The sequence below is a fragment of the Heteronotia binoei genome, chromosome 10 (assembly GCF_032191835.1).
Source record: "Heteronotia binoei isolate CCM8104 ecotype False Entrance Well chromosome 10, APGP_CSIRO_Hbin_v1, whole genome shotgun sequence".
In the NCBI taxonomy this organism is placed as follows: domain Eukaryota; kingdom Metazoa; phylum Chordata; class Lepidosauria; order Squamata; family Gekkonidae; genus Heteronotia; species Heteronotia binoei.
Window position 1 is genome coordinate 27,035,024 of NC_083232.1, and position 18,882 is coordinate 27,053,905.

The 18,882-nt window shown below is 45.0% G+C and overlaps 1 protein-coding gene across 5 annotated transcripts in view; it reads right to left on the reverse strand.

Moving 5' to 3' along the window:
• Positions 1-16,931, reverse strand: part of CREM (cAMP responsive element modulator) — a 47,119-nt gene extending 30,188 nt beyond the window's left edge. The window contains exons 1-2 of one of the 5 annotated variants that reach the window (XM_060248127.1): positions 16,769-16,931; positions 7,862-7,985 (exon numbers count right to left, since the gene is read on the reverse strand). In XM_060248127.1, coding sequence (XP_060104110.1) covers positions 7,862-7,981 — 120 coding nt within the window. In that variant the 5' untranslated portion in view covers positions 7,982-7,985; positions 16,769-16,931. Of the gene's footprint in view, positions 1-7,861; positions 7,986-10,124; positions 10,231-16,768 lie in introns of those variants that run through there. The other 4 variants (XM_060248125.1, XM_060248126.1, XM_060248124.1 and 1 more) reach the window with 4 other exon arrangements.
• Positions 16,932-18,882: the final 1,951 nt, after the last annotated feature.

The window sequence follows — 18,882 nt, forward strand, 5'->3', positions numbered from 1 at the left end:
AAAAATAATATTAAATGCAAAAAAACCCCGTTATTGGGACTGTATGCACCAAATGGTGCAAAGGATGCTTTTTTAAAAGACATTATACAACAATTTGATGCCCCCAGGAAACTCAAAGCGGCAGACACTGGGGCCAGGCTGTACCCCAAAACAACGCTTGGACCACCCCAAGTGACACATGCCCACGCTCGGGATACTGTCCCCTGCAAGAAGATATGCAGTGCTGCCCGGTCCAAACACTGCTTCTGGCACCACAAGCTTCCATTTGGAGTGTCACCAAGAAGCCTGAATTTCAAAAGGAGAGTTGAATAAGGAACTATTTTGATTGATTGCCGTCTACACCCCAAAAAGCAATATGGACCGCCATATGCCATACACCCCCACGTTCAGGGAATATCATAATTAGAGTTCCAAATAGGGTTCCCAACTCTGGGGTGGGAAACTCCTGGAGATTTGGGGTGAAGCTTGGGGAGCGTGGGGTTCAGGAAAAGGCAAGGAGGATAGTTTTATACCTGAGACACCTCAGCAGGGTATAATGTCATACAGTCTACCTTCCAACATCTTTGGAGATCTGTTGTTAATATGTTTCCGGAACACCCCAGAACAGGCTTTAAACAATCAATGGAAGAACGTTTCAGAAATACAAATGCAAAAATGTCATTCTGTTATTTTCCTGTTCCAGGTCAAGATTACTCCAGAACACCTCCAAACTGGCTGGAATGGGCATTTAATAAGAAAGCATACCACCAAAATATGTGGGATTCATCGGAGGCACTCCAGAACAACATTTTAGAAATCCAAATGCAGAAATACTGTGCACTTATTAACCTGTGGCAAGTTAAAATGCTTCTAGAAATATTGTGTATTCATTTCCCCTTTCCAGGCCAAAATGTCTCTGAACAAGCCAGAAAAGTCATTAAACAAACAATAATTCCTGCAAGTTCCCTAGGTAGAGCTAGCAGCCACAGATAGATAGGAGACACATTGCTACAGATATGAGGGATGTCCTGGTTTGTGGAAAACGCTGAAAAGTAGAATTAAAAATGGGAGTCATGTGCCACAGCACAGCCAACATATAGATGCCAGCAAGGGGATTTCAAACAATTGAGAAGCAGAGATGTTTTGCCACCATGCCACTTTCTATCCCATCCAAGCTAGCCATCAATGTTTTCACTTGCTCAGGCATCACACAAAATTGTTTGAAAAGTTGTGTTGCCTAGCACCTGGAGATTCCCATGAAAAGGTAGAGATGACCTAAGAGAGTGCTGTGGAAAGGACAGGTGAGAACAACAGAGGACTAGGTGGGAGTGGCAGGCAAAGGGTCAGGGCTAAAAATGCACCCGGCATACTTTTGACTCCAAGGCCCCTGAACTGTCCTGTCCGGTGTGGTTTGGGGCTTAAATCATGGCCTTAAACTAATGTGGGTCAAGTAGCTGCAGGCTAAACAGCCTAGAACGGGCTAAGAAAGAGGCTGGCAGTGGAAGGGCTCCCCAAGGGTTTTTGCAGGTCCCCCACTCACACATCAGTCAGTTTGTTTGCATTCCACAAGACCTGGTGTAGTACTTAGCCAACTAACAATAGAACAGAGATGTCATATTAAAAGGAATAACTGGAACGGTTTATGCACCGCTCCACATAGCCAGTCACATCTATTCAGACAAGTGGTGCATCTATTCAGACAAGTGGTGGTTGTCGCAGGTTTTCTTACATAACAAGTTTTCTAGGCTGGCTTGCAGAGATTCTTCTTTAACTGAACATGACAAAAAGTGAACCTTCTGTGGTATTTTCAACCACTGTACTATACCATTTCTGCAGGATCACCTTAATCCACGCAGTGGATCAAAATAGTAAAGCAATGAGGGGGATGTCCCTAGTGCACTGTGGATTAATTAATGTGAACAAAACCAGTATTGTAAAGACTGGCTTTAAATCAGGGGTGGGGAACCTCTGTCCCGAGGGCTGTATACGGCCCTCAAGGTCACTTGGTGCGGCCCTCGGAGATTGCTGGACCGAACCAAGCCATGTGGCAGCCTCCCTGGGGTCTGGCTGGTCAGCGAGGATCATGGGGCCCAGCTGCACTGTGCAGCAGCCTTCCCAGGCAGGGATCACAGGGCCCAGATATACTGTGCAGCAGCTTCCCTGGGGCCTGGCTGGCTGGCCAGAATTGCTGCAGGGCCTGGAAAAGTTACTGTAACAGTTCAGTTTGCACTTGATTATCCCAGCTGGTGCAGCCTAATATGCTAATGAATGTGTGACCTAATATGCTACTGAGTTCCTCCTGGGCTTTTTCTACAAAAAAGCCCTGGACGTATGCATTTGCCTAGGGCGGTGGGCCGGGGTGTGTGTGTATGTATGATTGTATGTGTGCCAGATTAGGCTCTCCCCACATAACTTCAAATAGAAAAACAATTATTTCCATTAACTTTGCTGGCCTGAATCATTCTTCCTCAGCGGAACACTGTTTTTTAAGTTGATCATTTTTTATGGCCCGTGAATGATGTTATAAATATCCATATGGCCCTTGGCAGAAAAAAGGTTCCCCACCCCTGCTTTAAATGGTTGGAAAGTTAAATGAAACACTGTTAGCTGAAGACAGGAAGGGTTAATAAAAGTGTACTCTTTCTGTGTTTTGTTTTCCAAAATTCTGTTCTGTAGTGCCTGTAATGCATCCAACCTTTTTCAGTGATGCTATTATTTCTTGAATGCCCATCCCGTTGTGTTCTCAAGGCATTATGGCTCAGAACACATTAATAAATGTGCTAATAAAGATGTGTGAGTTCCAATTTATCAGTTCTAGAATATTGTTCTGGAGTGTCTGTGATGCATCCCAGTGTTTTTTGTGGCAGCCCAGGTTGTTTGATGCCTGTTCCGGGATGTTCTGGAGGCATTTCGGCCTGGAATGGGCTCATAAAGATGTCTGAGTTCCAGTTTTTCTTTTCTGGAATCTTGTTCCTCAGTATCTGTGATGCATCCCACTGTTTTTTGTGCCAGCTCACGTTGTCTGATGTCCATTCCGGCCTGTTCCGCGGTGTTCTGGAGGCCTTTTGGCCTGGAAAGTGGTAATAAGGACGTGTGAGTTCCTCTTTTTCTGTTCTAGAATGTCGTTCTCAAGTATCTGTGATGCATCCCAGTGTTTTTTGTGCCAGTCCACATTGTTTGACGCCCATTGACATGCTTGCGCGGAAACCCAGAGAGCTTGGAGACCTGGGAACAAAGGGCTGCAGGATCCAAATCTCTGCAGCCCTAGACCAGTCACAAGCCCCCACTGTGCAGCCTAGAGTGTCTGAACATATGCATACGAAGTGCGCAACCCACACCCCACTCGATGAGTAGTGTGTGTAAAAATGAAATAATAAAGGTGTATTACATTCCCCTCTCCCCCCCAAACCCCCCCCCCCAGTGATATCCTGAAGCAATTCACAGCACACAGCAGTCATAAAAGTAAGCTGGTGGGTTACCGCCTCAGGGAACACAAGTATTCAAGATTGCTTTTCAGGTGTGTTGACAAGAGCTAATTTGCCATGTCTGTGCATTGCAATCTCCTAAAATGTTTTTTAAGCATTTTAAAAAGTTTCATTTGAATATTAAGTGTAGCAAAGCGGAATCTCCACATGCACCCTTCAAGGCAGCATGAAATTAAAGCTTTAAAGAAATGCAAAACAAAAAGTTAATTGTTCACCCATCATCAACCTAAGGTTACTGTCATATGAACATATGAAACTGCCTTATACTGAATCAGACCCTTGGTCCATCAAAGTAAGTATTGTCTTCTCAGACTGGCAGCGGCTCTCCAGGGTCTCAAGCTGAGGTTTTTCACACTTATTTGCCTGGACCCTTTTTTGGAGATGCCAGGGATTGAACCTGGGACCTTCTGCTTCCCAAGCAGATGCTCTACCACTGAGCCACCATCCCTCCTCCTGTCCTGAGAGCCCCCTTCCTTTCTTCCTCCCCCCTCACCACTATCTCTCAAACATCTGTTGTTCATGTTTATTTGCTCTGAAATGTTTGAATTTCATGTCTTTAGCCTCTAAAACATATGCTGCTTATTATATGTTCCGCGTAGGTTAAGCAAGTTTGGGATCCAATGATGCAGAGTTTATAATCTGCTTATGTGTCCGCTTATGTGTCCTTCTGCAACACATGCAAGTAAAATTTACAAGACACAGAGAATTAGGACAATAATTTGAAGGGTGGTTTAATCCGTGCCAGCTCAGATTTTTTACCATCTGGGTATGACCCATCCAAAATGGACCCATGGCCCATTTTACAGCCTTGTTCTATTCACTCATGTGGTCACACCAACAGTTTTGAAACGTTTGTCCAGCAATATTGTTAAACATATGCTGTTTATTATATGTTCTGCGTAGGTTAAGCAAGTTTGGGATCCAATGGTGCAGAGTTTATAGTGTCTGCTTATGTGTCCTTCTGCAACATATGCATGTCAGATTTACAAGCTGCTTGAAACCATGGAGGTGGGGAGGGGGGCAGGTTTTCCAGAGAATACTGCTCTGCTTGAAAAGAGTTCTTTAGAACAGTCTTGAGAAACTATCATTTATCTCTTACAAACAGATAGGTGGCAGCTCGGAGAAGATTTTGCATTCAAATGTTGCTTTATCCCCTCATTCCATGTCTATTTGCCTTCCTTTCTTCTTTTTTTAATGCTTCGCACCCTCCCTTTCCCCCTCCCTCCATCGCTTTGTTGAGGCTTTGAAAAACTCTGATATGCACGTTTTGCTGCTCTCAGAAAACTGATGTTTATTCTATGTGGCTCTTACATTGAGCAAGTTTGGCCACCACTTATCTACACCAAGCAAAAACCATGTAAGAAAGCTGGGTTACCGCCTCAGAGGATGTAAATATTCCAAAATGTTTTTGGTGGGGGGGGGGGGGTTGATAATGGGTGATTTGGAATTTCCAGGACGGTTGTCCTCCTCAACCGTTATTTTCAGCATTGGAAATGATCCTTTATATTTGAATATTAAATGTGGCACCGTGAGATCTCCAGTTTCCCCCTTTAATTTAGCAGGAAATATAAATATAAAGAAATATAAAACACACCATTAATTGATAAAGAGAAAGGGAATACACACACTTTCCACTGGCAGTGCCAGAGGCTGACAAACCACCGTTTCCCCTTTAAATCCAGTGCCAGAGGCTGGCAGACTATCTTTCCCCCCTGACAACTCAGCCCTAGAGGCTGGGAAACTACCTTCCCATCTTAAAAGTTGGCGAACTGGAGAACAGAATTGGTGAGTAGCTGGCTGTAGAATGAGAGGCACTTTCAAAGCTCACAGCAGAAGGAATGACAAGAAACACGTCACATAGGAGCCACCAATAGCAATTGCTGCTGAAAACACCACCTGCTGGTGGTACTGAAGAAATGCAACAAAAAGAGTAAAGACATCTACACTCATGCCTTAGATGGGGAGCAAACAGGAAAACTCCACTTAAGAAGTGGTCTCGACAGTCAGGAGAAACACCGTGCTGGAAACGGCTTCACTGCCAATCCAGGATTTTAAGTGTAAATAATAGCCAAAACACCAACGCAAGACAGAAGTAAGGTCAGTTTGTAATGTAGATGGTCAAATCTGAAAGCACAGCATTACTGGATCTTTTGCCCAGTATAAAATCACCCTTTGTCTTCCCTCTTCCCTTTTATGAGGTTCAAGCCTCTTTCTGAAAGTCATCTGTAGCCAAGAAACAGAGCTTCTGCCCCACTAACACCATAAAGTGCAGCTTACAGACTGTACCTAATTTCAACATGCTTAACTGAATAAAACAGTTGCACCAGCTAGTAGCTGAGCCTTGCCCACAACTAGATGACCACAGCCTGAAAGGATCCTGCTGCATTAGCATTCTTTCAAAGAAAGAACTGTATCCCCACCTGCATTCCACACAAATAAGTCCAATTATCCCTATAATGTAATGTGGACTGTTTGAACTGTCACAGCAATAAAGTAACCAATTCTGCCTCCAGACATACCTCTCCTGCCTGGAAATATACTCAAGATCTGGAGTCATCCCCTTGACCTTCTTTGGACAATTACGCAGCATACTTGAGTGGCCGCCTTATCCCCACCCTGCCCCTCCTGCCAACTCTGGAAAGAAAACAATCTTCTGGTTTTTTTAATCAAGCTTTTTGTCCTATAACTGGGACCAGAATCCATCACAAACTGCATGTTTTTCTTAGTTTCCCTGCTACTGCATTAGCTGACTCTGCCTCTCTACCTTCTTTTAGGCTACAGTGAGAGCTGATTTCCCCATTTTTCCCTTTGGATTATCACCCTCAGAGTCCTCCTCCCTTTCTCCTCATTCCACAGCCGTCACACTACCGTTTTACTTTACTGGGTACTAAGGCACTGGGATATCAGGATGCTGATACATAACTGCGTACAAATGAAAGCCAAATGATGAACCACTAAACTCAATTTTCCTGTTTCTTAGAAAAGAAAGAAAGAAAATGACCAGAACCTAGCAATGAAGTCTCATGTGGAATAAATCTTTCCTAATGCTAGTTAAGAATGGGAAATAGCCAGGCCTGCAGACTCTCACCTGACTAGATAATGACTGAATTGCAGATGCCATGGGTCCTGATTTTCAACCAGTCAGTTAAACAGAAAGCTCAGTAAACCATCACATTATATATAACTGTCAGGGAGAATTATGGCCACCAGAAGGGATTACAAATAATTTGCACGGGTTATTTAACAGTGCAGAATTAGCTAGTTTCTAAGCAACTCAAAAGCAGAGCAAAAGTAAATTTTGCACTTTATAAACTCTCTCTCTTTTTTGCAAGGCAGTTCAGCCAATGTTTTACCAAGAATCTAACAGAGACAGTATGATATTATAGCCTTGTCATTTTCTATGTCAATTCCATGCTGTATCACAAGAGATCTGAACAAGACAATGTTCATTCCCCTGAATTATTCAGATTTGCCTCCCACACTCTCTGAGGATCTCAGGTCTACGTACATGAGATTATCTCATTTTGTTCTCCAAACAACTGTGATGTAAAAATTACGCTACATGACATGATTGGCTCAAACCCACAGCTAAATGAAAACCTGAACCCAGGTTTGTGTGATACAAGTCCCATACTTTATCCATTACACATTACTGGCTTCCTGTATTTAAGTCTGCAGACCAGCACTAAACTCAAGTAATGTAGTAGTTACAACATTGACATATTTTTCATTTATACTGCATTTTTCTCCCCAATGGGAGCCCAAAGGGGCTTACAGCATTCTCCCCTTTTCCATTTTATCTTCACAACAAACCTGTGAGGTAAGTTAGTCAGAGAGAGAGAGGAAAAAAAGCAGGCGTAAGATAACACAGCATGCCTTGGCACACCGTGGATTTCAGCTTCGGTCCTCCAGCTCCTAATCCAATATTTTAACCATTATGTTACATTGGAGGACTGGGACACCACAATCCAAACTTCCACTTAGGGTTGCCAGGTCTGTGTTGTGAAATACCTGGAGACTTTGGGGGTGGACCTGGGAGAGGATGGGGTTTGGGGAGGGGGGGAGAGGCCTCAGCATGGTACAGTACCATACAGTCCACATTCAAAACAGCTGTTTTCTCTGCGGGAGATCAGCTGTAAAAGTGGGAGATCTCCAGGCCCCCCTGGAAGCCTGCAACCCTACCGCCACTCTTCCATGAACCACACTCTCTTTCAGTCTGCCTTGCCTCAGAAGGCTGTTGTGAGGATACAATGGAGAAAAAAGGACCACATTTACAGGCCTGAGCATCTCTGGAGGAAGGGCAAGATTTTTAAAAGGTAGAGACCGATTATATTGCTTTAATTTACCCACAGCACCTAGCTCTTAGTTTAAAAAATAAACATTGTATTTAAAGTTACCTGAGCTATAGCAGAAATCTGACTTTGGCCAGACAGAGACTGTATATTAGCAGAATCACTTTCTGCCACAGAATCTGCTGCACTGCCGTCTTGTTGCGATTCCCCTGCTTCCATGGTCATTTGCCTGAAATCAAGACAATGGAGAAAAATGTACAGATAGCACATGAACCCATTCACATCTTTCAAGACAACCTTAACGTTTCGTCTTGTATCGGCAGTTTTGCTACATAAAGTACAAAAGCCCCAGTATGTGAAAGAATTATCACCCTACAGCTGCAAGAACACCGTTCTCATGCTTCACGCTCTACAGGCAAGACTTTGCTTTAGGAGCCTTTTTCAGGAGCAAGATCTTCTGGCTCTCAGGAAGGGTACTTCCAAAGAAGGTGACCTAATTGTGGAACATTCTCCTTAAGGACACAAACAGGGCTCTTTTCTTTCTCTCCTTGTTTTAATAACTTCGGGGAGCACATTTTTTAAAAGCCTGTTTTCTCTCATTAAATTATGGCATATTTTTCCGCAAACTGTATTTTATTCTATTGTCTTTAGCTTCTATGCTACTTGAGTTATAAATAGTTAGAGATCTTTAAAAAATAAATAGGAGGACTGGTCTGGGTGGCGTCAAGGATCAGAACTACACAGTCACACAAGTAGGTCAAGTATATTTAAGGGTACGCCATGTCGTGTCAAAGTAAATGACAGCCTCTCACACCGAACCAGACTGGCACTAAATGTCCTGGGAAAGAGACAGTATACCTTGTCCTTGGGCACAAAACCATGCTCAGTGTTGGAAGCCAGCCTGTAAGCTGCAAGGCCCAGCCCCACTATACAAGCAACCAGTCCTTTGGAGTGACATTGCTTTTAGAAATAGCAGTGAAGCAGTGTGCAATCCGAGGAGTGTGCCCCACAATCCACATCCTAGAGGACACTAAGGCACAAGTTTTGGACCGTACCCGCTGAAAAAGCACATCAAAACCAAAGCCATGCAGATATGTCCTATTCAGAAAAAGATGTGTGATCCCAGCTGCCAGACTTGATCCATCAGAACTACATGCTGCCCAAAATGACAGATACCCACACATGCAGAGACAAAGGGGTGGCACTGAAAAAAAGAGCATCCATTGTTTTTACTAAGGTACCTCCTTGCACAGGTTTGTATTAGCTTCTTTGGTTCCCAGTTATTCAGAAGTTAAACGCTGTTACACGTAGCAATGGGAATAGAAAGTATCCTTTATCGCCTCATTGTTTCTATCCAGCTGTCCATCCCATTTTTAATTATCCCAATCAACTGTCAGGCCCTTGAAGAGTTCCTGAAGAACATGTGTTGGCTTCAGCCAGCATTTTCACTCAGTGATGCTCCAGTCCCTTCCATACTATAGACCTTGTGCAGTACAGGCCGTGTGATTCTCAGCATAAACACTCTTGAGGGCAAAATAATAAAGAAACAAACAAAATCCTTCCTTTTCACCAGCAGAAAAGCTGAATCCAACTGCGTAAGCTCATTCTTTTAGGCCAACCTTTATCCATATTGAACATATGAAGCTGCCTTATACTGAATCAGACCCTCGGTCCATCAAAGTCAGTATTGTCTACTCAGACTGGCAGCGGCTCTCCAGGGTCTCAAGCTGAGGTTTTTCACACCTATTTGCCTGGACCCTTTTAGTTGGAGATGCCGGGGATTGAACCTGGGACCTTCTGCTTACCAAGCAGATGCTCTACCACTGAGCCACCGTCCCTCTCTGTAACACAGCGCAAAGCTACAGTAACATGGCTGTCCATATTCACATTGGTAAATTAGCCATTTGTTTCTTTAAATCTCTGAAGGGCTCCTACTGTTTACACCTTTTTAAAAATGAACAAGCCACAGAACTGTCATGACCTTAACAAAAAGGCTGAAGACACATAAGCAGGTGGCCACTACACAAGGGATCAGCCTGCCAGGAGCATGCCCATGATGACTTGCTCTTACAAAGTATGATTAAAAGAGAGAGAGAGAGCTGTCCAGGTACCCCATCTCCCAGTAACAACCAAAAGTTGCTGCCTAATTACAAACACAACAAAGGTCAAATTCAAGATGTTGAATTGGCCCAAGTTCACAGAGCAACAACTTTGTTTTAACTCACAGTAACCATGATTTAGAATCTAAACTTTTATGTCCTCAGTTACGTTCCATAGGAGAATGAGTACCTGAACCAAAATTCCTGAAATATATGCTGAAGTAATGCAGAACCATGATTTGATTATCGGTTAAGTGTACAATCACTACCTTATGTTAATTCTTGCATGCTGTTTTTTGCCACACTTGCTCATTATGTCTGATGTGTTTATAAAAGGACTTCCTCCTTCTTCAGACCACGCTCCCTCTGAGTGAACCTTTCAGTGAAGTTATGTTCAGCTTGTGATGTCATAATTACCACCATGGCAACCAACACCCACAATGTTATACAGTACAGAAGGTTCACTAAAGAATGGAGAAGAGTTTACCTGCGGGGGGTGGGGTGGGGAGGCTTCATTCTCACACATACACAAAGGATTCGGGAAATGTGAAGGGAGCATTAGCGCTTCAAAACAGCAAAGAAAAAAGCCGTTTCAGTCATAATTCTGAATGAAAGGTATTACATGGCAAGATCTTTAATGACGTAAATGTACTGCAAAACAGGTTGTGTGATCTATGCAGTGCTAATGCCACGCATGGCATAGTCCAATTTTGGAGTTTCTGTATTTCACAGCTGAAGTTTTCAAAATTTTCTACCTTCCAGGAGCCATTATCAAATATTTGCTGAAGACCACCCCTCATAATACACAGCTGCATTCCATGTAAACGCTGTGAAGGGCAGCAGATTCCAGGGCAGACAGATAACAGTTGTGGCGTATTTTCTAGGCCTACTTTGTCAGATGACGAGAGCATCTCCTGGAACAAACTCAGCCTTTCCCTACAACTAATATACAGAAGACTAGCAGCACTTGTCATCAGCTTTCAGAAGACCGGATCCTCACTTTTTGCTGATATTTTAATACCAAATCAAAATTAAATACATTGATTTAATTATTCTTGGTTCCGTTAATAAATGAATGCTTAAAAACAACACTGTGTAGGTATCAGAAGCCAAGAGCAGGTGTTTCCTAGTGCAATCTCATTTAGATAGATCAGTTCAGAAGAAAAAGATATTATTGGATATATATCCCGCCCTCCACTCCGAAGAGTCTCAGAGCGGCTCACAATCTCCTTTACCTTCCTCCCCCACAACAGACACCCTGTGAGGTAGGTGGGGCTGGAGAGGGTTCTCACAGCAGCTGCCCTTTCAAGGACAACCTCTGCCAGAGCTATGGCTGACTCAAGGCCATGCTAGCAGGTGCAAGTGGAGGAGTGGGGAATCAAACTCGGTTCTCCCAGATAAGAGTCCACACACTTAACCACTACACCAAACTGGCTCTCCTGGAATACCTGTCTGTCTCAGCCTGGAATACCTGTTGAAGATGGGATCATGGGATGGATACAACCAACTTTTTCATTCAGTCCCACTCTTCTCTGTAGCCCACCCCCATCCCTTTGTCCATGCCTGTCCCATGATCCCCAAAACAGACTTCCTGGGGATCAGAGGGCCTCCTTATCCCTTTTTCATCAGTGGAAAAGCCAACTGAATACACCGTCATAAAACCACTACAAACTTTGTGGCTCAGCAGTAAACCACTGGGTGGACTTTCCCAAAAAGAAAAGGACCAACAAACCTTTGTAAGGATCATGTACCATATCAGGCATTAAAAACTGACTGACATCTACTTACCTTCATATCATCAATCTCCGTTTCCAAAGCCCTCTTTGTACAGGACAATACTGGCGACTACAATTTTGGCTAACATATTATCACGCTGACCCCGACCAAGCAAAGGGCAGCATATTTAAAGTGGGATACCACTGGAACATCAATTCAGATCTGTATCTACCCAAAGCAAATAGTTAAAAGTCCTTGTAGAATGAGATCTCGTGCTCTTACCAGAAATAGAGAAATCAGAATTAGAATCACAATTTCTCTTTCATGGTTATTTGATTTCTTATAAATCCAAATTGAGACCCAAATATTGGGTCTATAGCACAAGATACAACTATCACATCAAGGTTGCTTTTACTTATTCTAAGGAAGCTATCTCACCTGGCAAGTTACTTGGGGATAAATAGTCCACCCTGTAGACTTGATACATGCAGGAAAGTGGAGACGAGGAGGGGGAGACAAAAAGCAGCCTCCATGAAAAAAGTGTAGTGTATAAAATAGTAAATTGTGTATATGACCACTGAATAGTAACAACAGCACAGATTTAGAAAGATTATGACACAGGAAAAAAAGCCTCCAACTTGGAAAATGAAACTTTATTTTGATAAGGTTTCCCAATCTAAGTCTATACACAGCTTTATACTTCACAAATATGCTTTCAGAATACATAGAGAACCTTGTTTTAGACAGCAGAAACCAGAATTTGATGCAAATATTTAATAAAAAACCAGCTGCTTAACTAAACACTGAGAACACATAGCAGCATGCTGGTCACTTAATGAATAAGAGTGCTCTTAAAAGATGGCTTTATTCCAGAAGTACCAGATTCTACAAATTACATTTCACTTGTGTTTATAGTTCATTGAAAACACCAACAAATCCTGAACCATGGTTTCATCTTCAGACATCTGTACCAAGTAAAGAAAACCTGTTCTTCCTCATTATGACAGTCCAAACCTACAAATACTTTGAAATCAAGATTCAGAGCTACTGCATTTTATAAACACTTTCATACACATCAACTTATAACAGTACTCTGTGCTGCTCTGATGCAGGTGATGTAGAGAGGAAAATATCAAACTTCCTGCTCTGACCATCTAAGGTGAGTTTGGCTGAAAAATGGCATACAATCTGCAGAAAACAAACGGTCCTTCTATAACTTTGTCTCAGGGTGCCGTAATTATTCATTTAGCACCAGTTTTGTTATGTGCTGTTAAATATAGCAAAATGGACCAAACAGTGGCTATTTTAATTTGTTAATAAATACCAAACCAAGAGGGGAAAAAAATCCATGATGAAGACTCTAGGGCAGGGGTGTCAAACACGCAGTCTGGGGGGCAAATCAGAGTCCAGAGGGCTCCTATCAGCAACTGGCTGTCATCTGCTTCCTTCTGCATAAGCTTGCTTTGCAAGGCTTGCTCAATTGCACAGGAGCTACAGAGCAAAACCTGTTTTCTCCATTGGCTGAGGCACCACCCTTGAGGAGGAAGGTGGAGGGAGGCAGAGCTTATTTTTCCAAGCTCTCTCAATTGCACAGCAGAGCTACTGAGCCAAGTCTCTCTTCCTCCTATTGGCTGAAGCTCCTCCCCCCACCACAGTCCCCTGGGGAAGGAAGGAAAGAGCCAGAGCTTCCTTTGCCCAGTTCCCTGGATCCCAAGGGAGAAATACAAAGAAAGTACCTTTAAGACTAATGAGTGCTAATTTTTTACGTTTTTTTTTAAATCTATTGTGTTTGTCTGTGTCCTTTATAAAGTTTATATCTCTGCTACCTAACCTCAAATAAGTACACAAATGATCCTTCCCAACATGGCCCAACCCAACAAGGTCTCATTTATTTCAGATCCAGCCCTCATGAGTTCGACACCCATGCTCTACGGAGAAACATAGCCAGCAGTGTAGACCCCCCCCCCCCCCCGTGCCCTTACTAGAAAAAATATCTGGAAAAAATTGCAAGTCTTTAATTTTATTTTATCAAAATTTATATCACGCCCTCCCCTAATGGGCTCAGAGCGGCTTCCAGTATTCCATCCCACCATAAGCACGAAGTGCCAGAGTTCCTTACACATTCTCAACTCTCAAACACTTTGGCTGTCCTTTATCACAAAAAAAGAATGGAAAGACAATTTGGCTCCTGTCACCCAAAAGAGAACCAAGGACTGCTCTATGGTTCCAGGCCTGGAAGAACCCTAGCAAAGGAGTATCTGTCCACCTCTAAATGAATTTTGGTGCTTGTTATGAACTCATTACTGCAATATTGTTGCTACCTTTGTGTCTAGACCAGTGGTGGCCAAACTGTGGCTTAGGGGCCACATGTGGCTCTTTCACACATATTGTTTGGCTCTTGAAGCCCCCACCACCCCATCAGCTAGCTTGGAGAAGATATTTGTCTCTTTAAATCACTTTTCCAAGTCAAGCCAGCAGCCTGGAGAATGCATTTAAAGTTGCTTTCTGTCAACCTCTCCCTCCCCGTCTATTTGCTTTCCTTTCCTCCCTCAAACATCTGCCATTAATGTCTTGCAGCTCTCAAACGTCTGCCATTAATGTCTTGCAGCTCTCAAACGTCTGCCATTTATTCTATGTGGCTCTTACGTTAAGCAAGACCACTACGTGGTCTAGACTTTGATTCTGAGAGCAGTACATAGTTAACTAGTTAGTATAAATTCTCTAGACATGGTAAGTAATAAAATCTACACCAAAAAAGAGTTCTGTGTAACTTCAAAGCTCACTTCTAGGATTTTTATTTTTATTTTTTGCAACCATAGGAGCCTTTAATGATGAGTAAGAGAAGGAGCCAAGCATCATTATTACAAGTGGGCGAGGAAGGTAGCACCCTTTGCCCCGTGTATGGAACTGCCTGAATGAAAGCAACAACACTAAAGCGAACATGAGACCAAGTTTATTGACAGTTACTTTTTTATTAAATTGCCAGAAAAAAAAAACAATTGAGATTAAGGGTGCAGTGGGATCAAGGCCTGTGAACACCGCTAACTTCTGAGTAGACATGCCAAGAACTGCATAAATGGCTTCTGCAAGCAAGCAAGGCTATTGAGTCCTCTATTCTTCCCATGTCTGGACAGCTTTTAGAGGGCTTACCCACAAGTTTGTGTTTTATAAATACTCTGCACACAAATCTTATACCTCAGTTATCAGCACATGTCCTGTTTCCCACTCCAGTCTGTCATAAGTGGATGCTCTGATAATGTAACTTGCCCAAGTCCATACATTTAAACCCTGCATTCCCAGAACAAAGTGGCACCTTTAAGACCAACAAAGTTTTATTCAGGGTGTGAGCTTTTGTGCGCATGCACACTTCCTCAGACAGAACTAAGTGTGCCTGTACACGAAAGCTCACACCCTGAATAAAACCTTGTTGGTCTTAAAAGATGCCACAGGACTCCAACTTTGTTCTATTCCTTCAGAGCAACATGGGTACCCACCTGGATCTACCTGCAAACCCAGATAACACCAGCTGCTGAACCACAGTTGTGGTGCAGTTTGCTGTATTCACAAGTGCATCTATACCCAGGGCTTGTTTAGGTTTATTAGCTTACATCTCCTCGCAGCTATACTGTTGAGGCCACAATAACAAGATTCAGTCAAGCCCTTCCATCATGCTAGACCTCACCAGGAGACCCTTTTCTGAGCACCTCATCTGTCTCGTTTCTTATGATTGGCAAAAGCCTGTGAGGGAGTCCACATTTTAGGACAGGTTAAGCCGAGAGAGAGAAACACACACAGAGACCGATCCTCGTCCAGTGGGATATTAGAGACCAAAGCTCCCTTTTTCTGGGGATGCCAGCCCTCAGGTGGGACCTGGGGATCCCTTGGAATTACAGCTCATCTCCAGGCTTCAGAGATCAGTACCCCTGAAGAAAATAGATGCTTCGGAGGCAATTTACCCAACTGAGTCCCATGTCCTCCCCAGGCTTCATCCACAAATCTCCAGGAGTTTTCCAACCTGGATGTGGCAACCCTACTCCCTCGCATCCCTTGCCGTTGACCAAGGGGGACCTGGCAATCCTATGTTATACCCTGAAATTGCTGTTAGTCTCTAAGGTGCTAGAATTTTAACTGCAGACTAAGCTACCTTCTGAAACCCACACACAAGAGTCCCTCTTCCATGCTCCCTTGCTGTATTCCTTGTGACTGCCCCTCTGTACGTGTGGTTCTGTATTCTCACCAAATAGGTTTGCCAAGTCCAATTCAAGAAATATCTGGGGACTTTGGGGGGGTGGAGCCAGGATCAAGGTTGTGACAAGCATAATCGAACTCCAAAGGGAGTTCTGACCACAGTTAAAGGGACCATGCCCTTTAAATGCCTTCCCTCCACTGGAAATAATGAAGGATAGGGGCTCATACAATTAGATCCCCTGGTACAATCCTTTTGAAACTTGGAGGGTATTTTGGGGAGAGGCATTGGATGCTATGCTAAAAATTTGGCACCTCTACCTAAAAACAACAACAGGCCCCCTCCCAGCCCCAGATACCTGCAGATCAAGTCTCCATTATACCCTATGGGAATCAGTCTCCATAGGGAATAACTGAGTCCCCAGCAGACATTTCCCTCCCTCCCCCCCCCTTTCTGATGACCCTGAAGCGGGGGGGGGAGGGCCTCCAAACCGGGGGATCCCCTGCTCCCACCTGGGAATTGGCAACCTTATCACCAAACCTAAAGCAGGGCTTTCCCCCCACCCCCTTACACACACAGCATCAGAGACCCAGCCTCAATCGAGAAATCGGCGGCACAGCAAACGCCAAACCTCTGACAAAGAGAGGTGCTACCGGGCATATCAAGACGGCAGCCCGTGTACTCTTTAAACAGAAGCAGCCGAATAAATGCATATATGAAGCAGCCCAGCGTCTCTCCCGATGAGCAACCTGAAGGGGAGGGGGCAAGGCAGTGAAAGAAAAGGCCACTCTGTCCATGCTCAGGAGCTCTTTCGCGGTCCTCGAGTCGCACATAGGGCGGAGCGCCGGCAGGCTCGGATTCGGGCCCCAGGATGGTCTCGGTCCCAGGACCACGCCCCAGCGCGCTCGAGCCGGCCCGGGCTTCCCCTCTCAGCCCCCCAAAGCCGCAGCCTCCAACTGCCCCGCCGACTTGCGCGCTCCCGCCTTGTCCCCGCCCCCTCTAGCGACTCACCGAAGTACGTGGCGCCCCCGTCACAGGGGAAGTAGGTGGGGGAGGAGGGATTGGGCCGGGCGAGAGCCGCGCGTCGCCCCCACGTCAGCGGTGATGCCGCTGCGCCGTCACCGCGGGAGGCGCCGAGGAAATGGCGCCCGGCGCCGCAGCCGCACCTTCCCGGCTCACCTGAGCGGAGGAGGGAAGGGCGAATGGGGGAAGAGGGGGCGGAGCCACGGCCGGCTTCTGGCTTCCCTAGCTCCCTCGGGACCCGCCCAGCTAGGCCCAACGGCAGGAGCTCGCGCCAACCGCCGCGCCACCCTGATTGGTCAGGCCGGGAGGGGGCGGGGGCTGTGCGTGTGGGTTCTGTTTACTTTGCGGACTCGCTGGGCGAAGCGAGGGTGAGCCGGTTTCGAGCCTTGTAACGTCGGGGTCCTACACCCGAGTAGGAAAGAGAGTTGAAATCCGCGGGCCTCAAATGAATTCAAACTAGAGCGGCCGGGGTTTTTTTTCCCCCCCTAATGAGACGTTCTTCCACTAGGCTTCCCAATCCCCAGGTCCCAGAGGTGGGATCCCCCGGTTTTACAGTCTTCCCCCTCCCCCAGCCAGCTGGCGGGGGGGGGGGGAAGCCCAGCCCCCAGAGCCATCATGCACCTCTATGAACGATTCCCATAGGGAATGATGGGGAATTGATCCACGGGTATCTGGGGCTCTGGGGGGGGGCTGTTTTTTGAGATAGAGGCACCATATTTTCAGTATAGCATCTAGTGCCTCTCCTCAAAATACCTCCCAAGTTTCAAAAAGGTTGGACCAGGGGGTCCAATTCTATGAGCCCCAAAAGAAGGTGCCCCTATCCTTCATTATTTCCTATGGAAGGAAGGCATTTAAAAATTTGTGCAGTCCCTTTAAATATGATGGCCAGAACTCCCTTGAAGTTCAATTATGCTTGTCACACCCTTGCTCTCAGCTCCGCCCCCAATGTCTCCTGGCTCCACCCCCAAAGTCCCCAGATATTTCTTAAATTGGACTTGGCAACCCTATCTGCCACAGTCACCACTCTAAAGTAAATTGGTAAAGCTCACCATATAACTCTAGTCCTAGGGATATTTCCTCAAGCATGTCCTTTACTCGCAAAAGTTTCTACTGAAAATCCCATTGGTCACCTAAGGTTCTAGTGAACTCCAAACTTACTGATCAAGATAGGTAGCCGTTTAGTCTAGATCAGGGGCGGCCAAACTGGCTCAGGAGCCACATGTGGCTCTTTCATACATATCATGTGGCTTTTAAAGCCGCCACCATTCTGTTGGCTGGCTTGGAGAAGCCATTTGTCTCTTTAAATCACTTATCCAACCCAAGTAGGGCTGCCAATCCCCAGGTAGGGGCAGGGGATCCCCCGGTTTGGAGGCCCTCTCCCCACCCAGGATCACCAGAAAGAGGGGGTGAGGGGGATGCCTGCTTGGCACTTCATTTTTCCCTATAGAGACCAATTCCCATAGGGTATAACGGAAACTTGATCCGTGGGGATCTAGGGGGGTTCTTTTTTGAGATAGAGGCACCAAGTTTTCAGCGTATCATCTGGCGATTCCTCAAAATACCCCCCCAGGTTTCAAAATAATTGGACTGGGGGGGTCCAATTATATGAGCCCCAAAATCCTTACTTATTCTAAACGGAGGGAAGGCATTTAAAAGGAGCATGATTCCTTTAAATGTGATGGCCAGAACTTCCTTTGGAGTTCAATTGTGCTTGCCATACCATTGCTCCTGGCTCTGCCCCCAAAGTCCCCAGATATTGAGTTGGATTTGGCAATCCTAAACCCAAATCATCTGATGGCTTGGAGAATGTATTTAAAGTTGCTTTCTTTCCACCTTTCCCTCCCTCCTCTGTCTATTTGCTTTCTTCCCACACTTCCTTCCTTCCTGTCTTGCGGCTCTCAGATGTCTGATGCTCATGTCTTGTGGCTCTCAAACATCTGATGTTTATTCTATGTGGCTCTTATGTTGAGCGAGTTTGGCCACCCCTGGTCTAGATCAATTGGACAAAAAGGCCAGTCTCTAGACAAAGAATAAATGGACATAGGTCTGACATTAGAAACCACAACATTCAAAAACCATTTTAATCTTCCAGAACATTCAGT